Source organism: Anthonomus grandis, chromosome 10 (assembly GCF_022605725.1).
Source record: "Anthonomus grandis grandis chromosome 10, icAntGran1.3, whole genome shotgun sequence".
In the NCBI taxonomy this organism is placed as follows: domain Eukaryota; kingdom Metazoa; phylum Arthropoda; class Insecta; order Coleoptera; family Curculionidae; genus Anthonomus; species Anthonomus grandis.
Window position 1 is genome coordinate 6,891,140 of NC_065555.1, and position 21,015 is coordinate 6,912,154.

At 33.8% G+C, this 21,015-nt stretch overlaps 3 protein-coding genes across 3 annotated transcripts in view; 2 read left to right on the forward strand and 1 right to left on the reverse strand.

Annotated features, from left to right (window-relative positions):
* LOC126741327 (integrator complex subunit 3 homolog) overlaps positions 1 to 5,392 on the reverse strand; it is a 58,965-nt gene extending 53,573 nt beyond the window's left edge. The window contains exons 1-2 of the mRNA XM_050447730.1: positions 5,224 to 5,392; positions 4,336 to 5,038 (exon numbers count right to left, since the gene is read on the reverse strand). Of these exons, the coding sequence (XP_050303687.1) occupies positions 4,336 to 5,038; positions 5,224 to 5,298 (778 nt within the window). The 5' untranslated portion in view covers positions 5,299 to 5,392. The remainder of the gene's footprint in view (positions 1 to 4,335; positions 5,039 to 5,223) is intronic.
* A 956-nt stretch (positions 5,393 to 6,348) lies between these two features.
* LOC126741363 (uncharacterized) lies at positions 6,349 to 9,508 on the forward strand. Its single transcript, XM_050447755.1, has 3 exons — positions 6,349 to 6,497; positions 6,550 to 9,417; positions 9,485 to 9,508. Exons 2-3 carry the CDS (start codon positions 8,248 to 8,250, stop codon positions 9,506 to 9,508), a joined length of 1,194 nt encoding a protein of 397 aa, XP_050303712.1. The 5' UTR covers positions 6,349 to 6,497; positions 6,550 to 8,247.
* LOC126741273 (peptide transporter family 1-like) lies at positions 9,467 to 20,509 on the forward strand. Its single transcript, XM_050447656.1, has 12 exons — positions 9,467 to 13,069; positions 13,127 to 13,211; positions 13,274 to 13,629; positions 13,679 to 13,835; positions 15,742 to 15,824; positions 15,873 to 16,115; positions 16,172 to 16,419; positions 16,616 to 16,709; positions 16,764 to 16,921; positions 17,062 to 17,251; positions 20,033 to 20,284; positions 20,335 to 20,509. The coding sequence occupies exons 1-12, from the start codon at positions 13,031 to 13,033 to the stop codon at positions 20,437 to 20,439; spliced, it is 2,010 nt and encodes a 669-aa protein (XP_050303613.1). The 5' UTR covers positions 9,467 to 13,030; the 3' UTR covers positions 20,440 to 20,509.
* The last annotated feature ends 506 nt before the right edge of the window (positions 20,510 to 21,015 follow it).

Sequence of the window (21,015 nt, forward strand, 5' to 3'; positions counted from 1 at the left end):
GAGAACCTCCCCATCAACTAAATGATGTAAGAATATTACTTAATAGACTGTTTGACGATAAATGGATTGCGACACGTGGCCCGATTCATTGGCCACCTAGGTCACCAGATCTAACCCCTCTAGATTTTTATTTTTGGGGTTAGATAAAAAATGTGTAAAAAAAAATACAGAACCGTTGATGAACTTCAAACACATATTAGGCAAATAATTGGATCAATAGATAAAAGATCAATCTTAAAAGCTACAATAGACGTATGCTTAAGTGTGCTCAGAAATGTATTGAACAAGATGGCGATGTTTTTGCTCATTTATTGTAAATTAGTAGTTTTACTTGATGTTATTTATTTCAAAGCCAACTTGCCTAAATTTGACAAAATTATTAATATCGCTATAACTTTGTTATTTTTAGGTTTAGGCTATTAGTGTAAATAAACTTTTTTATTAAGAAAATTATTATCTTTTGATTTATGTAAAAATATACAGGGGATTCCATTCAACAAAAGTACATTTTTCACATTTTCTCGAAAACGCGATGTTCAATTTTTTTTCTGTTTTCACCATTTTAATCAACAGAAAAAATCCTACTAGTTTGCTAATTTAACCGACCCTGCTTCTTAAATATTAACAAAGATACCAATAGTGCCTACTTAATCGGAGGCACCCTGTATATTGAGTCAACCTGAAGTCCCTTCTCCAAGCAGCGGTAGAGGTAGTTGACATACAGCACCAAATTAGCATCACTAGATCTGCCTTTTATAAATCCAAATTGCTCAGGATGAAATAAAGATTTAAAACTCCAGGGAAGCCTATGACTGACCAGGCAGTCAAGCAGCTTTGGCAACTCAGATTGGTTACACACAGCCTGATAATTGGAAATTTCATTTCTACTACCAGATTTAAAAATGGGTTTTAGAAAACTTCTCTTCAAGAGAGTGTGATAAGAACCAGTTTCTAGAGATTTATTAAAAATGAACAGTATTGGTTTAAGAACACAAACACATTTCTTTAGGAAGAATGCCGGAATCCCATCTCGTCCAGCGCGGAGCTTATTCTTAGAGGAAGTAATAACCTCATAAACATCCTGCTTTGACAGAGTTAAATTGCTCAGACAAATTGATTTATCAAGATCAAAAGATGGTATGTCATTGACTTGCTCATCTGAATAGACAGATGATGATTCTGCAAACATATCCGCAGTATCCGAGATATTTCGCTTCATACACGGTGCTCTGCTGCTTATGAGGATTTTAGAGCTGCTAGGAGGGTAGTAAAAACAAAAATGGATCTTGCTTATCACGAGTATATATCCAGGACTGAGTAAGCTATTCGGAGTGATCCAAAGCAATTCTGGAGATTCATTCACCTTAAAAGAAACAACTCTCGCATTCCAGGTTCTATGAGCTATAAAGATACCAGTGTTGTGGGTCCTAAAAGTATTGTAAATGCTTTTTCTGATTTTTTCAGGAGTGTTTATGTTGAGTCCTCTATTGCTCAGCCCAAAGAATCTGATACATATGGTTCAGACAACATTTTGGTCCAATCTTTTGTTGAGGCAGATGTAAGAAAAGCTTTACAGAAGTTAAAAAACAAAGAAACTGCGGGTCCTGACCAAATATCTTCATTTCTTTTGCGTGACTGTGCATCGGCCCTGGCTGTACCACTCTTACAAATCTTCAACTTATCACTCAAGACCATGGCAGAATAGAGAACTACAGACCGGTGTCAATTCTCTCTAATTTTTCAAAGGCCTTTGAGATATGTGTGCATGATAAATTGTCTCCTCAAATTAAGCACATAATTACAGAAAAGCAGCATGGTTTCTTTCAAAAAAGATCTACTGTCACTAATATGGCTTGTTTCTTGGAAACAGCATATCTAGCTATAAATCAGAAAAGCCAGTTGGATGTGCTGTACACAGACTTCTTGAAGGCTTTTGATCAGCTGGATCACAGTTTGCTGGAACGGAAGCTGGCTTTGGCTGGATTTCATCCTTGTCTGGTGGAGTTCTTCATCTCATATTTGACTGGCAGGCTTCAGTATGTTGAATTTAATGGTTTTGGGTCTGAGTATTACATGGCTTCGAGTGGTGCGCCCCAAGGCAGTAACCTCGCCCCAATCGATCTATTTATTAATGATTTAGTTGATTGTATGGAGAGTTTCTGTCTTTTATTCGCTGATGATCTGAAGTTGTTTTGTATCATTCATACTATGCTGGACTGCCTGAAGCTACAAGAGGACATGAATAGGGTCTTTGAATGGTGTGAAAGAAATAAACTACCCCTAAACTGTGACAAATGAAAAAAATGACAATTTCCATTCTTCATGAAGAGATTTTATACCCATCATATATATTGAGTGGTTCTCAGTTGCTAGACTGTTCTTCAGTGAAGGATTTGGGCATTGAAGTAGATAAGAAGCTCACATTCAACCAGCATATAGCACAGGTCACTAGTTCAGCCTTAAAATCCCTCGGGTTTATAGTAAGGTCCACTTCTCAATTTAAGAATATATCCAGCTTGACTGTATTGTACAATTCATTAGTAAAGTCTAAATTAATGTATGGCTCTATGTTGTTCATGTTAACAGACTGGAGTATGTACAGCACAGATTCTTAAAGTTACTTTCTTTAAAGTTAGATGGAGTATATCCAGTAAGAGGTGTGGAACAGGAATACCTGCTGAATAGATTCAACTATTTGTCACTAAAGCAAAATACTATTCTCTCTAGTCAGATATTTTTATATAAACTTTGCAATAATAAAATTGATTGTTGTGAGCTCTTAGAGAGGCTACCTCTATTTGTTCCTCCTGCCAATACAAGGAGGCACCATATATTTTATCCCTCTCTTAACTTAACAAATCTGTCCAGCAAAGCTCCACTGTGCCGTGCTTGTACATGGTATAATCAAATGAATGCTATAGATGTCAACATCTTTAGCAGCACTGAATATGTTTTTAAAAAAAGGATGTGTTCCTCTCTTAATCTGAATGATACCTGATTATTTTTCTGTGATTGTTATCATTTGGTTAGTGTGTCTTATATTCTTACAATTATGCTTTGTTTTAAATTTTAAATTTTGTTATCACTCTATATTGGATCTTATATTATTTTTTTTGTACTACTTATTTAAGGTGCTTATAACTTGTACTGTTTTAATTTTAATTATTTCGATTGTCTTGTAATTGGGAATTTTCCTGTTAGACAATAAACTATTTGAATTTGAATATCCTGTTATTGTATGTCATTCTGGAGGAAAGGCTAAAACCAGTTCTTTTATTTTGAATATATGACCAGAACTACCTCGGATTGCTAGCGAGATTCATTTCCACCTTATTAATATATTGTTGATAGCACAACTTTCTTAAGTACTCACATTGATGTCTCAAAAATACAAATTCATCATATTCCTGTTGTTGACCACTAATTTTAAACTTTTTGTGAATTTGTTTCTTTCTTATGATCAAATTGCGAAGCTCTGAAGAAAACCAACATGGAAAAGAAGAACTTTTGTACCTCTTTAGAGGAATAAACCTTTCCATTGAGGTGTAGATCACATTACAGAAAATTGAAACTATGACATCAATAGATGTCTCTTCCAAAAACAATTGATTCCAGTCTATCCCAGCAAGACATCATTAATTGCTATGTAATCTCCCTTACCAAAATCATAAAAATATTCCTCATATATCATATCATCAGAATTTTCTGCACAACAAAGGTCAAAACTAATTGCTGTATGGTGCAAGCTATTCTCAAAAATCTTGTCTATTGCACGTTCGACACTAATTAAATCTGAGCTACTATTTTAAATAGCATAAAAATTTTTAAAATGCAATGAAAGCTATTATTCAGCAATTACTTGATTAAAAATTAAAACTTTCAATGCATTCATGGCACCCTATTTTAAAATTTAAAAAAATGATTTTTTTCTATAAGCATAAAAAAAAAACAGTAACTGCAGTATAACAGAATATTATTTTCTATTTAAGTTCACTTCTGGTTAAACGAGAAATGACAGAACACATCTGAATATGTCAAAAGATGCTCTTGAAACAATTCCATCAACATATCAAATTTTATTTGTTTATCTTGAATGTAAAATAGTTATTAATTTTTCACTTTTCCTGTGTCACCCGGTATATAGGTATCTGTCATTGGCCCTAGGACTATTGATACTTAAGAAATAAATGAAATTTCAATAAATTACCTACCTACTTACTTGTGTAATTTATATACTGAATATTATTATTATTATAAATAAATATAGTGTTATGTAAAATGTCTCTAAGGTTATGTATGACAAAAGAAAATCTTTACAGAGTCGAGTCTACTCACCAGTAAAATTGGGGCTTAAGCTCTTCGGTGCCATAAGTAAATCCCTCCAGAGCTGTTCAAATTCCGGTATCCTAGCGACATTTTGCAACAGCCTCACCAAATCCCTCCCGATCACCAAACACTCATCGAAATGTTCCCTAATTAACCCAATTAAAAAGTTCACCTCTTTCTGTCTTAAACTGGCCAAAAATGGGGCGTGATGATCCTCGATTAGCCTCAAATAAGTATAAACCACCGATGCTATCAAAATGGGAAACTTGACCAGCCAACTTATATACTCGATATACACATCCAATAAAGACTCGACCAGACTTAAGTTCCTTGGGCTGATATCACCGCCGGCCGCGTGTCTCATCAAGTTCCAACACAAATTATCCACATTACTCACATTATTCTTAATCATTTCCCGTAAAAACCATACCAGCTGCTGCTTGACCACTTCGGTGAACCGTAAATACTTTTCGAACACTAACTGAGACAAACTGGTCACCACATGTCCGAAACCGTCTCTGGTTATTAACGTGAGGTCTCGATAACTGCGTGCAGCGTTATGGGGCTCAATTAAAATACTAACTAGAAGACCCAGGGAGACCTCTTCATAACCTTTATCCTTGAGCAAGGCCTTGTTTAAAGCCTCGTGGGCGTCCTTATCGCTTAAATCCCCACGAATCCCTTGCAAAAACTGGTAACTTCTTAGGAACTTCTACAACAAAAAAAAAAAACAAATAAGAAAATTCAAATTAGCCGCCATCGGGGAGGACGGTTGACAGGTGAAAATACACAAATAAAAGAAATTTGACAGGGCGAGTTCCAAAATGGCGACGGAAGCACCAGGCATACGAAATAGCCAGATTAAAAAAAAAAAAACGGTTTTTTTCACGAAATTACCTCCTCTGTATCGTCTTTATTTTCCACGGGGGACGTTAAGAATAACTTATTGGGGCCCGCCGACATCGTTTCCATAACGTAGACCCTCAACGGACGGCCGCTATAACCTTTTAACTAGTAACAAGTGCGGGAGGGTATGCATCGTCCCAATCTCAGAATGTGTTTGTGAAAATCAAGCGCGCGTTGATATTTACGTACGTTACATTTCCGGAGATAACCGAGCAGGGAGGTCCCGCACGTTCGGTCCTCTTCGTCGCGGGTATTTTGCCAACCGAAGGCCACGTTGCCAACTCGTCTATTTTTTATCGGTTTTTCAAGAAAACATTACAACACAAACATCTTTTATTAGTTATTTATCCATAGATTAATACTTCTTAGGGCCCGTTTTATAAATAGTTCTCAAAAGTTAACTTTAACCATCAAGTTATAAATGTCCCATTTCTTCTTCTTCGTCTTTGAGACGTTATTAGGGCCACGTGCTACTGTCAAAAGATGAATTTTTGGTGTTTTTATTTGAGCTTGGCTTGGTCGTATATATACTACTAGAAAGAAAGCCTCTACAAGCTAAAGAACATTGAAAAACTGCGGTATTTTATATGACATATCAGATGCCTGACACTCCGGTAGTCTCGAGGACATAACATCGTTTTTTACCGCCATCTATATGTCGAGGGATAGAAGCTTTTTCAGTGCTAGGTTATATTCAAAATTATTGATAGAATTTATGTCAAAAACCAAGATTTTTTTATAAAGTTAACTTTATCTGATACTCCATCCACCCGATAAAGTTAACTTCTACATTTTAAAGTTAACCGTGACATGTGACGTCATTCCACAAGTTAACATTTAGTTATCTGTCAAAAAAGGAAATTGGGCGCTTTTCAGAATTTACCGGTGGATACACCGGGTTGCACCGGCAATAACCGAGGCGTTTCAAAATTATTGCTATTATAATAATAATTATTATACTAATTATTGCGAAGGGTAACTTGATGGTTAAAGTTAACTTTTAAAAAATATTCGATCGAACAAACATCAAATTCATGACAGGAAAGTGAAAAACGGCGTAACGGTGACATCCACAATCGGCCTTATGTGTGGTTAAGACCAATCAGTCAACTGTCACCTCGACCGTCAATACAAAGGTAAACAATGAACATGGCTGTTTATTTTAGATATCAAATCCTTTTGTGAAAAACCATGGATTCCATGAGGAAAATAAGAAGGAATTCGGTTTGCTTGGATGAAAACAAACGAGCACAGTCCAAATGATGGTAAGTTCTATCCATGGTAATTCTTTCTGTTCTTAAAGTACCATATTTTTAGCTAGGATTCTAGTTCTCTAGGACTGGAGATATCAACAAATATCCACAATATCAAAGATGTTCTTCCAATTAATCTCTCAGACAAGAGAAATGTTTAAAGAGTGATATGAAGAAATCAACCAACAATAATCAGACCTATAGAGTAAAGAAAACAAAGGACAAGGAGCAAGAAAAATCAGCAGAGCAGGATGTAGCATTTTTGGTCTGTTTCAGAATACTAATAAACAATTACCAATGAAAACAACTATAATATTACCAAGTGTGTTATGAATATATTATACTGCAAGAAATTACTTTACGTTTTTAATCTACACTGATTTATTTTTATGACATAATCTCAGTAAACCAGATCATAACAGCATAGTTCTCTTCCATAATTTATGCATTGAGTTTCGAAGTTCTAGAAGCATGTTCTTGGAAGGATTTAGATGTAGGTACTACATCTTCTGTCATTGACATAAGGTTTTTCTTAATAATGGATCTGAGCAATGATATGTTCTTGGTCTACAGTTTCATTGTCTGTACTGTTTTTGCCATTCAGACTGTTAGTTTCCATCTTCTCAGTGACTACTCAGCAGCTCTAACTCGCTTTGCCTTCATTCTCCCTTAGGAGATATCCTCCATGTGTTTCTCTCACTACTAAGGTGTGTCACTTCTTTCAGTGCCTTACATTTGAACTCTAAAGACATATCTTCATCTGATGGTCTGTATTTTCACTTGTCTTTTTTCCTTATTTAGGATCTTTTGATTTATTTGCCTCATATCTTCAGACTCGGTTGTTCTCTTCTTCACTTGCTGCTCTATGTCTGGTTTGGTTCTCTGCATTTTTATCTGGAAAAAATGGAAATCAAAATAAGAAATACTGAAAAGAAAAACTTGTCTACAGTTTGTTAATAGAGAATATGTGATGACTATTATTAGCTTAATGTGAATTTGATTATTTATTTATTTATTTATACTCTTACAAACACATTTGAAATGTAATTATATGTGGGAGTGCTTACTGGCTTGCAGAAAGAAAAAGGAAAACCAATAATAATGATGAAACCAAACCTACACTAAAACTAATAACATTTAATAAAATACACCTACTTACAATTAAAAATCAAAAACAAAAAGAACAGATTAACAAGTAAATGATTAATCAGATAAGGATACAAAATCAGTCTTAATTTGGCGAATACTAATATTGAAGAGATCTATATCATATTTTTGTATATAACTATTACATTCTTGCATCATTCTATTAAATGGCGAACAACTTGAGGGTGAACACTGGAAAAGATTGTTATTTCTTATTCTCAAATTGATTTTAGGAACAGCAAATGATAGATCATTAATTAAAGAACAGTTCTTATATATATTATGTAGAATTGGTAGTATTAGCTTTATAATTGGGGGAGTTTATATTCCCCCAAATTCTGCAATTAACTTATCTGAAAGTCACTGCCATACTGTTGACATTCTCAGGCAAGAATATTCAAGCTGTGATTTTTATATTTTTGGTGATTTTAATGTACCTGATTCAAGTTGGGGGAATGACAACAATGGTGTGGTAGTGACTTGTCCTTTAAACTCGGCGGGTCTAGTTTTAGGTCAGCATTATGCTTGTTTGAGTTTTTATCAGAATATTACAATTCCAAATGATAGGCTTGTTTATTTAGATCTAATTTTTTCAAGCAAGCAAACTCTTGCTGTAATGGAAGCAGTTGATTGTCTTTTTGAGGGGTCATTTAATCACAAAGGGTATAATTTTGAAATTGATTTTAGTTGTGAAACTCAGTCGAATTTAAACTATGTAGAGTTTTATTATGATTTTAAAATGGGTGATTATATTGGTATTAATAATTACTTATGTGAAATTAATTGGGACTTGGTTTTAAGCTCAGCAGACATTAATATAGCAGTCTCACATTTTTATCATATATTGGATATGGCTATAGCACTTTTTGTTCCCCTAAAGAGATACAAAACTTCAAAGTTTCCTAGTTGGTTTTCAGCTGAATTAAGATATTTAGTTAGGCTAAAGAAAATTGCACACAAATGCTACAGGGTCAGTCATAATGTGGCAGATTATATTACTTTTTCAAACATTAGGGCTAGATGTAAAACTTTGACTGATATTTGTTATGATAATTATATTTCAAACTTAGACCAACTACTCTACACTAACCCTAAAAGTTTTTGGTATAACATAAACAATAAAAGATCAAATAATAAACTTCCTAATTTAATGTATTATAATGATAATGAGTTCGTTGGCTGTGAACAGATAGCTGAAGGTTTTGCCCAGTTTTTTTCAACAGTCTATAGTCCTATTAATAATATAAACAATAATGGTACTTTTATCAATCAGCAAGCAAAGTTAAATATGACCATTCCTAATCCCACCCTTTCCATTGGGTTGATTTTTGATAAAATTACCAAGTTGCCACCCAAAGTTAATTCAGGACCCGATGGCATTCCGAATTATTTTCTAATAAAGTGTGTATGTACTATTTCATACCCTCTTTTTATAGTTTTTAAAAGATCTTTAGATTCTGCAATTTTTCCAACCTTGTGGAAACATAGTTTTGTAATGCCAATTTTTAAATCTTGCGACAATAGCAAAATCGAGAATTACAGAAGTGTTTGTATACAATCAGCCATTCCGAAGCTCCTGGACAGTCTTATCTATGATCAATTATATTTTTATTGTAAAGAGTTGTTACTTAGCGAACAACATGGATTTATTTCTGGAAAGTCTACTGTGACTAATTTGTTAGTGTTTCAGCAGAATCTGTTGAATGCCTTGGAGAGGGGATGTCAGATGGATGTAATCTACACCGACTTCTCCAGGGCGTTCGACAGAGTTGACCATAGTATTTTGGCAAAAAAATTGGATATTTTTGGATTTTCTAATCTTATGGTAAATTGGTTTGTAAATTCCCTGTCAGGGAGGACCCAGCAGGCACGAATAGGTAATGCAAGATCAAGCTATATTAATGTCACTTCAGGTGTTCCACAAGGTGGGCACTGTTCACCTTTGCTCTTTAATATTTTTGTGAATGATATTGGTGCCTGTTTTGAGAACAGTGACTTCCTTTTATTTGCTGATGATTTGAAGTTTTTTAGAGAGATTGTATCAATACTTGATCAGATTTTGTTGCAAAGTGATTTGGATAGATTGAATGAGTGGTGTGTTAACAACAATTTGTTTTTGAATGTAAGCAAATGCAATTATATAAGTTTTCTCAAGCGAACTAAAAAGGTTGTCATTTCATATAACATTCAAGGAAGTACACTTCAATATTGGAGCATAGTTAAAGATCTTGGTATCTCGTTTGATGTTCATTTAAACTTTAATGCACACATAAACAATATTGTTCTCAAATCCTCTAAGAATCTGGGTTTTGTACTAAGGAACTGTAAAGAATTTTCTATAGAGACCTGTAAGAGGTTATACATGTCATTGGTTGTTTCATTGCTGGAATATGGCTCAGTGATATGGTCGCCCTTTTACATGAATAATTGCTTGTCCTTGGAAAGAGTTCAGAACAAATTTATTAGGTTTTGTCTCTATAAACTTCGAATAAGAATTCCGGATGATCATGTTTATGATATTGTTTTAGAAATGCTTGATATGAAGACATTGAGACAAAGACGGATATATGCAGATTTAATTTTTTTGTATAAATTATTGAATGGTCAGATAATTTGTCCAGAACTTCTGATGACAATACAATTTAATATTCCATCTAGGAATTTAAGGCAGTATCGTGTCTTTTCATCATCATTTCATAGCGCCAATTATGCATTACATGCTCCTATTAAAAGAACTCTAAGAATTGTCAATACTAGGGAGGTTGAAATTTTGGGCATTTCCTTATCTAGATTTAAGAGTCAAATAAGAGAAATTGTTTATTTTTTTTTAGTGCAATACTGAATATTATACTTTAGTAGGGTATGTTTTTAGTATTTTTAGAATTCTGTTATATTGATTTAAGTTATAAAACTATTTTCGGTATTTTACATTTATAAGTAGGCTTTATTACTGCTTAATAGTTAGTATTTTACTGTTAAGTATGGTTAGGTTCAATTGATTTTTTTATTTAATTTACTGTTGTAATGGGGTTGATCCTGTAAAATAAATATATAAATAAAATAAAATATTTTAAGTTGTTAGTTATGTAGTAAATAAATAAGACATCATTCATATTACACCTAACACTCAATCGTACCATTTTAATTTGCATACTATTATAGGAGATCATATAAGGATATGCATTATGTGTTCTGAAGTACAGGTATCTTAAAAATCTTTTTTGGACCCTTTCAATCATATTAATATGCACCATTGCTTTAGGTGCCCAGATAACTGAGGCATACTCCAAGATCGGTCTGACCAGTGAGTTGTACAGAATTATTATTGATTTTATTTCTTTAAAATGTTTTGTATTTCTTATTACAAAACCAATAAGCTTATATGCTTTGTTTACAATAGTTTCATAGTGTTGCTTAAATTTGAGATTTGTTTGAAAACAGACTCCCAGATCCCTAAATTTACTTTTCCTAGTTAAGGATAAATTATCAATTTTGTAATCAAAATTTATAAATTGCATTTTTCTTGTGAAGGTTGTTTAATGACATTTTATTTTCTCTGAACCACTGGGCTACCAAGTTCAAATCAATTTGGAGCTCAAGACAATCAGTAAGAGATGTTATGTGCATAAATAATTTAAAATCATCAGCAAACACGAGACATCTAGCATGCTTTATACAGTTTGGCAAATCGTTCAGAAAAATTAGAAATAAGAGAGGCCCAAAGTTACTGCCCTGAGGCACCCCAGATGTTACTATATATATTTTTGACAATTTTTTACCAACTTTAACTTGCTGAGGCCTTCCGATAAGATAAGATACCATAAACCTACATGCTTTCAGCGAGAAACCAAATTTACCCAACTTATTCACCAACAGCCCATGGTCAACCCGATCAAAAGCCTTTGCACAATCTGTCAAGACGACATCTAGCTGCTCTTAGCTATCTACTGCATTGGCAGCTGCCTCAGTCAAAGTGCTGAGGTTGGTGACAGTTGAGGCATCTGGTAGAAATCGATGTTGTTGCTGAGAGAATTTATTCAGGAAAGAGCTCAAAATATCTTGGTATAAAATGTTTTCAAAAATTTTTGCGAGAGAATTAAGAACGCTAATTGATCTGTAGTTGTCAACCAAAGAATTATCTCCTAATTTGAGGATTGGAGTAACCAAAGCATATTTAAGCAATTCTGGAAATGTGTTTGTTTTTAGACACAAATTAAAAATGGTTTTTAATGGAGTGCACAAGATATCAGAACAACGTTTATAAATGTATGAGGGGATACTATCATTGCCAGTGGCCTTTTTTGATTTTAATCTCTTAATGGCTGCTTCAATTTGCATTTCAGAGATCTTGGAGAATGACAAGTTGCCACTAGATTTATCAAAGTTAGGTTTTTCAGACTGTTGAAATACTGAGCTAAAATATAATGCAAATGTGTCAGCTATTTCCTGAGCACCGCTAACAGTACACTCCCCATAGCATACCTCAGCCGGAACACCAGGTCCTGAACGCCCAGACCTGACAAAATCCCAAAAGCTATTTGGGTTATTTTTGACATTTCTCTCGATATTCTCATGATAAGTTCGAAGCTCATGTGCAGTTTGATATTTCACTGTACTTCTAATTTTGCTATATTCATTCCTAATTTGAAAATTGGCAGTGCCTTTTTTAATTTGTTTATGCAGATGTGTCTTTAACTTAATATTTTTCTTTAGTTCTTGAGAGAAGTATTTTGGAAAACTTTTGAGTTTTCGAGTGCCTATTTTAACTTTCTTTCTGGGTATTGCCAGGTCTAAGCATTCATAAACCTTTTGATAGAACACATGAGTGCACTTGTCAACATTGTCAGCCCTTTCAAGTTCTGCCCGATTAACTTCCCTCAATAATGTATACAACCTATAAAAGTCGCCCATTGAATAGTCATAAATATATTCATAGTTAATGTAATGATGATTTTTTATGTGATTCAAAGATATTAGTAAAACCATACTTAAAGCAGGATGGTACTGATCTTCATCAAGAATTTGATTACCACAGTGTTCTAAATTAGTTATTTGCATATTAGATAATACAAGATCCAGCTTTCTTTTCATTTTGTTAAAGACATTTATACATGATTTGGCCCTTATTTTACAATCACAGTTGAATTAATTGAATTGTAATATACATAGGTTAAGGTTCTTAAGACCAGTGCTTAAAGCACTATTTAGAGAATATGTTTATTTAAGTTTAACAATGTAATTTATTGCCGAAATATATAATTGTTTTTAAAAAAAATTGTCAACTTCAAAGTTTGACATTTCATAATTGCTAATCGAAACATTACTTCTCAAAACTTAATTTAACTGATGTGGATTGAGTATTAATTAGCAAGGGAACTATTTGTTGCTAATTGAGCTTAATGGACCCACCCAGACACAGTGTTCGGCGAAGTAATACGGTTTGTATACTTGAAAGAGTTAAGAGGAAGTGGGAGAGTGCCTTAAACAATTTTTAGAGTGTTCCATTACCGTTTCCACGAGCAGTAATCTGGGTGGTTATTTGTATTTTATTGGAAAATGTTGCGTTTTTTTGTCTGGCAGGTCAGTTTGAATTCTTTTCATCTTCATCTCTAGAAAAAGCTAATTTCGTCCCTTTATTACAGGTACCTTAAGTAATTATTTCAAAAAGGATCTGATGGGAACCAGTGGAGAAATTAAAACTGTTTTCTACATATTTATACTTCTAACGTATGCTTTTGCACTTCTGGGCGGATGGATGGCGGACGCATGTTTCAATAGAAAATTCACGATTATTTTTGCCTTTTGCTTATCAGCGCTCTCCTTCATGTCAATAACAATTTGTTCAAAAAACTACGAAGTGGGAAAAACGCATAACGTCCAGATTTTTGCCATGCGGAAAACTTTGCAGTACTGTTTGTTTTTAGCGATATCATTTGCTAGTGGAATACTTAGGCCCAACATTATCACTTTTGCTGCTGATCAGCTTAGTCTTCCAGAAGTAAGCACTTTATATTAATAAAAATACAGTTTTGACAATGTTCTTTCAGCAAGAAGTTCCTTTTGGACGCATTATTGCCGCAATATACTTCTTTTTCAAACTGAAGGACTTAGGATATGAAGTTAACAGCATAACATGTGTATTGAAGAACCAGTGTAACATAGGATTTTTTGCTACATTAACTGTTTTTATATGTTTATCCTTCAGTAAGTAGTTCTGATGATGATCTGAGAGACTGAAGTTTCATTTTCTTCAACCTTCCTCAGCTTTTTTTGATTTTCTCGACCTTCTTGAGCTGTTTCTCTTTTTCCTTCTTAAATCTATTATGAATCATGACTCTGTACTCTGGTTCTTCAGTACAAGACCAGGATCATCACATTTTTTCAACAACGTAAAATTTATTCGTACTTTATAGCTGCTTCAGGTGGTCGTCAATATCTTCCAATTTCCTTTGTCAATGCCTAACTTTCCATCCCAAGGAACATTTAAGAATTAAATTCTATCCTGCATCTATGGTTGGTTTTTAAGTCTATTGGTCGTTAAGATCCAATGTTGGATACTCGTTGTTTCTTAAACAGATTGCATGGATAAGGAGGAATCAGCGACATGGTAACTCAACATGAACTATTTAGGAGTAAATCCTAACTATATAAATGTCAATCCTGGTCCAACCTTTGATTGCATTATGCTTCCTCATATGATGAATGAATGAATCTTTATTTGCAAAAAATACAACTACAATTGTACAGTAGAAACTACAATACAATCATGTTTAAGCATCGTCAAACTAATGGGAGAAAAACAACTTAGTTTGTTAATAAGATAGTTATCAAACATAACACCAGTAACAAAATGCTAAGTAATAGATTGATTACAAAATGTTATGACCTAATCGATAACATATATAATTTTTAAAACACTAAGAAGTAATAAATCAATTACAAAAGCTTTTACTTAGTAAAACAGGGATAAAATATTGTAACTTTTTATAAATTATGTATTTTTTAATATTTATAGCGCCAATATACTAACACATAAATAAATAGTACAAAATAGGAATAAATAAAATTAGTAGTGGCTCAACTAGGCTGGGCATTAGTTTGCAGGCCATGTATCCCAGTCAAACCCCAAGACTTCCTGTATGTTATATGGACTTATGTGAAGCAAGCATTTTTTATTGTGAATTTAAATTTATTAGAGGGCATACTTTATTTCATCTGGCAGGCACTTAAAAAGTTTGATGGATAATATTTTAAAATTTCTTTGAGTTAAAGTTGGGGAATCAGAGCTTGATTTTTTGTTTCTTGTATCATGAATATGAATTAATTGGTGAGTAGATCTGTTAGCAATATTGCTTTTTACATATTGAAGTGCTTGTTGTATGTTTGTAGCAGGGAAGGTTAATATTTTTAAAGTGTGGTCGACATGAGTCTGTGTGTTTTCAATTTGTTAGGATTCTTATGGCTTGTAAATCATGTAAATCCTGGACCAACCTCTAGTTGCATTATGTTTCGTGAGATGACAAATGTAGACTACGAATGATTTTACTTTGATCACTAGTTCAGATTGCATGCTGGTATGCTTAGAGCTAAGCAATAGTCAATCATTCCCATTAAAGTATATAGTGCTAGAGACTCTCTGTGCATCTGGGGATAATTAGGATAATCAACCTATTAACATCCTCTTATTTCTGCATAATATATTGCTGAGTGCATGGGGGTTTCGTGGCTTTAACTTGAATAAAAAGAGGATAGATCTCTTACTTCCTCTTGTGGTAGATTAGGAGGATTAAGATGAAGATAAAGAAAGTGGAATCCAATGTTAGATCTTTGATAAACTGGTTGATCCTTGGACAGACTGCATTGATAAGATACAATCAAAGGTTATGGAAACTCCACATGAACTATGTGATGTAAATCCTGCTCAAAAATGTTTTCATTTGATCAGTGGTTCAGATAGCATGTTGATAAGCTTTGAGCCAAGGGATCTTCAAGAGTTTCCATTAGGTTATGTAGTAGCAGAAATGCTGTGTATATCCTGACAGAATTAACCATATCAACTCTTCTCTAATCAGTCAGTTGATTTTTCGAATGACCTGTCTTCCTTTTTTAGTAATATTCATGTGGAACTTGGGAGAATGTCGCAAAAGAAGAGTGGAAAGCGGCTTTGTATGGAGCTTGGGTTCGAGCATATTTGTAAGTATTTATGAGAATGCTGTTTACTATCTAAAACTCTTTTCCTAGTATGCTGTCCATTCAAGAATTACAAAACCAAATCGGGTCTACAATCATTGGTTGGATCGTTCCAGACACTCGTATGGAGGAAGAATAGTACGATATGCTAAGAGGACAATAAGAATGCTTGTGATTTTCTTAATATTATCACCCTTTTACATGTTCTTTCATCTGAGCGAAAGGTGGCCCCAGTCGTCGTATAGGATGTCCTTCAAATGGAGAGGAAGCAATATTAACACTTCTATAATGCCGGTTAATAACTCCACTCTATATGTCATTTAAAGGTAACTTTGTCTATGTATTTCCAGGCCGTAAAAGCTGGCATCACACTGCTTCTAATTCCGGTGTTTCACTGCTTCATATATCCAGTTTTTTCTCGAAAAGTACGCCTCCTAAGAAGACCTCTACGAAGAATGATATGCGGAGGATTCATTGCTGCCTTAGCATTTATTATATCAGCTTGCCTATATTTAATCGTTGAATATTATGAGCCACGGTTACCTGCTGTTGGAGAAGCTCACTTAAGGATCTATGATTCAACTGATTGTGAGTATAGGTAGGTTGGAATATTGAGGCTTCCAATCTGTCAACTTTAATGCAGTTAATTTTTTTACTATTTTATTAGGCTGCTCTTTGTTCCTTGGATATGAAATTGATTATCATCTCTGAAAAATACAAAAGTTTTTAACTCAATTCATTTCATCATTTTGCTGCAATATCCTGTTATGAAAGCCCTTGTGTATTTTTTGTAGATTCTGGTCATCAAATCCTAACATACCTTCAAATACTGACATACATGAATACTATGTGAACCAAAGAATAAAGGCATCTTTAATACCTAAAGAGGTACGTTACTGAGCAACATTTGAAGCAGAACAAAAGCAGATTTCTGCTTTTTAGACCAACTTCACCTTCAAGTCCAATAGGAGCTGCAAAGAAAAAAACTTTACTGTGGATATTCAGCAGAAAAGAGCATTCGGTCTTTTCCTGACTGACAACGATATCAATGTATTCATAGACTTTGTGAGTAAAAGCAAAGATGGCAAACCTTTACTCAGGTATATAAGACCAATGTAGTCACAAGAACTGAAAATATCACAAATTTTGCCTTTGATCTTCAAAGAAGCAAATATCTTAAATAAAATTTATTGGGAAACCTCCAGAATCTTCTTCCAAACTATCACTATATTTGTTTCAGAACAATCATATCAAATGAAAATTATGATATCGTAGAGTATAGGCATACAGTCAAACCTAATGTGACGCAGTTTAACATTGTTGGAGATATCGTTAAGTTTTCAGAAGTAGGAATTTACAAAGTCACGCTGTTTCCGTGGTCAAGAATCCATTTGGAAATGGGGGCAACTTACACTATTTTAATTAATGTGGTAAGTGTATTAAGGCAGGATTTTGTACTCTGCTTCACTCTACATCCAGATTCAAATTTAGTAAATGGCAGAACAATTTTTCTTCTCCTTCCCATCTATCCTGTGATTCTGCATATTCAATTCAATTCAGTAATATTACGGTAATTAACCAATTTACAAAATAAATATAGTATATAAAATATTCAATAAAATAAGATTTTATATCGCAATGAAGCACATCATTAAATATCTAGCATAAATAACAGGTAAATAAAATATAAGGAAAACAATGGTTTAAAACAGAATAACTACAATAAAAAAAGACACACTTTAAGCAAAGTCAAGATATAAAATTATATTGCACTTAAGCAGATTTTAAAATTCGTTGAAGTGAACTCAGAGAACAATGAAACAAATCTATACTGACACTATTTGAGTTAATCATCATTCTACCTATTGCACAGTTTTCACCATACAGTGTACGATTTTGTTCAAGGTAGAATAATATAGTCTGTCTGAGCACTTTAGTAGAAGAAACATTTAAATTAAGCTGACACAACAACTGAGGAGACTGCATTACATTGTTAAGAATCTTGTGTGTTGTGACAATATCGCAGTTTTTACGTCGAGTCTCCAACTTTTCAATGTTCAGCAATCTATACATTTCATTGTAATTAATATCAATACAAGGAATATTAAGCTTGTAAGCAATGTATCTTATGAATTTACGTTGAACTGTTTCAAGACGCATTATAAGACAAGTATATATATTTAGCATAATAAGTTGACCATATACATGAATTCGACTTAAGTTGACTGCGAACCAATGAAAAATACAGAAGTTTGATGGAATCAATACTGCTGAAATCATGAGTGTGCCTCTTAATAAAACCCAATATTTTGTAAGCCTTATTACACGTGTTTTCAAAAAGTTAGTCTGCAATCAAAAAGCACCCCAAAATCACGTGTGTCTGATACCTTCTTAATAAGTGAACTCATTAGATGATACTGATGGAATGGTGGACTAAAACTCCTGGTAAATTGAATATATTTGCATTTTTTAGCATTTAGGACCATTCTATTGTTCTTGCACCATAATTCAAATTTGTGAAGATCAGAACAAAGTTCATGATGTGCCAAGTTACTGTCTATAGTTCTAAAAATCTTAACATCATCAGCAAAAAGTAACACATTACAATTATCAAAACAATGAACATCATTAATAAAAAGATTAAATAAAAAAGGGGCAAGATGGGCACCCTGAGGAACTCCGTCACTGAAGTCACTGGAAAAGGACTAGAATAAAAGTTATTTATCGTTACAATCTGTGTTCTTCCAGACAGATATGACTTCAACCAGGCCAAAAGACAACCACCGATGCCATAGAGTGACAATTTCGTAACCAGGAGAAAATGATTAACCCTGTCAAAGGCCTTGGAAAAGTCAGTATATATGGAATCAATTGACATACTATTCTCCAAGGCCCCCGACAAAGCTGTTTGGTAAAGCAACAAATTAGTGGTAATGGACCCATGCTGCTTAGTTGAGATTATGTTTTTAAATTTCTCTGATAAAAAATCTGTGACAAAACTTTCAAGAACCTTTGCAAAGTGACAAGCCATAGAAACAGGACAATAGGTTTTTACATCATCCCTCTGATCAGTATTCTTCAATATAGGAGTCAAATAATTTAACTTCCATGAGATTGGAAAACTACCTGTCTTGAAAGACAAATTATAAATCAGCCATAGTGGATGTGCCAAAGCAAAAGCACAGTGTTTTATGAAGACAGCTGGAATACAGTCAGGCCCTTATTAACATTGACATTGGTTAACTTTTCTATAAGACTTCAGATATTTGTACATGCATTTCATTAATATCAAAAGAACATGCAATATCAGGCTGCGTAAATTCTTGAACATCAAACTCATCAGGAGAGTAGACTGAAGAAAAATATTCTGCAAATAAAGATGCTATTGCATGGCCATTTTCACCCACTGCATCTAAATATTTCATAGTAGATGGAATACTGTTATTTTGTGTCTTATCTCTTATATATTACATATTGCAATCTTTCACCTGTAATCCAGGGCTCCATGTCTTATCTAATCAACTCAGCAGATTGTCTCCCTTTCTCTATCAGTCAAGACTTCTCGACTTAATTCAAACTCCAGTTAGTGAAATAGATTCTCTTAACGTCTATTTCCTACTTTGTAGGCCACATTTCTTCATTATTTCTGTGTCTTCATTCAAATTTCAGTTAATAGAAGAGCTTATTCATCATTTCTTGTTTGTGTTGTGGGTCATTAGGTAGCATCCAAATTCTCTTTCAGCCAAAGCTCCACGTATTGACCCAAATTTTAAATAGTACAACAAACAGCAGATCTTCTTTCTTTCTTCTACCAAGAGTCTACGACTTGATTCAAAGTTCAGTTAGTAGAAGAGGTTTTACTGCCTATTTGCCTTCTTTCAAATTTAAATTAATAGAAGAGCTTTCATCAATTCTTGTCAGTCTTGTGGTTCATCAGACTGCATCCCTTCCTCTTTCATGCAAAGCTTTAAGTATTTCAATAAGTAGAAGAGCTGTAGACTGCATCTCTTTTTTTCAGTCTTTAAAATTTAACTTAATAAAAGAACTTTCAGGGAGAGTCTTGTGACTCATCAGCTTCTATTTCTTTATCTTCAACTTTCGGTTCTTCACCTTCATCTGCTTCTAAATTCTAATTAACCAGTTGATGGTCTGAAATAGCTCATTTAAAGCAGCAAAACTCAACTTTGTTTTTTCCTTGTTTTTTCTTTCAGAAACAGCGCAAGATCCGTCCAATTATCGTAACAGATCCCAACAAAGTCCACATTTTATGGCAAATACCTCAATACGTTGTCATCGGCATAGCGGACGTTATGTTCTGGATAAGCGGGTTTGAGTTCGCTTATTCGGAGGCTCCCAATTCGTCGAAAGCTATGATGTTGGGCATGTTTATATTTTTTAGCTATTTTATAGGTACCGGTTTGAGTATTTTCATCCAGGAGACATCGTTGTTGTTCCAGAAAGAGGTAGGTGAGAAATTTAATTAAATATTTGTTAGTGAATGTTTAATTTTTAGTCAATCAACTGTTTCGTGTTTGCCAGCCTGTTGCTAGTGACAGCGGTGATTTTTGCTTTTTTAGCTCATAACTACAAACATAATGATGACGATGACGAGTATTAATGTTTAAGATAAAATGATGTTGTAATATGCATTAGTTGTAAGAAATATAAATCTGCTCTGAATTTTAAAATGTCGCCTCAATAGCAGCACTAACTTGCGTCAGCACGTTCTTAAAGTCGCATTTTTTATGGTATTTAAACGTAATGGACTATGCCGACAAATAATAATGTTTTGTTGCAACCTTATTATATTGCCCAATTTAACGATTAATCCTAATTCTTCCCTCTTGTTTTCTAATAGGATAATTTGAGCGTTTCTAGTGCCCAGATTTTTTGGACGTAAGCAAACTCGACATCAAGTTAAAGCATAGATAAAGAGCACTCGCATCTCTAGAAGTAGTTGGAGATAATCCTAGGATATGCACTATCTGGATTGAATGAATAATAAAATCTTGGAATTGATTGTTCAGCTAGAACTACTATAATTCCTTTGCCATTCCTGTATATGTGCGTTCGGTGAGATGCGCTGGAATGGTGGGAGGACCAATGAGCGAAAACGATGTTTTTTGTGTTAAGATTAAGTGCTGAAACTGGACAAATGGGTTACAGTAAACATTTAAATAATGATATTATCTAG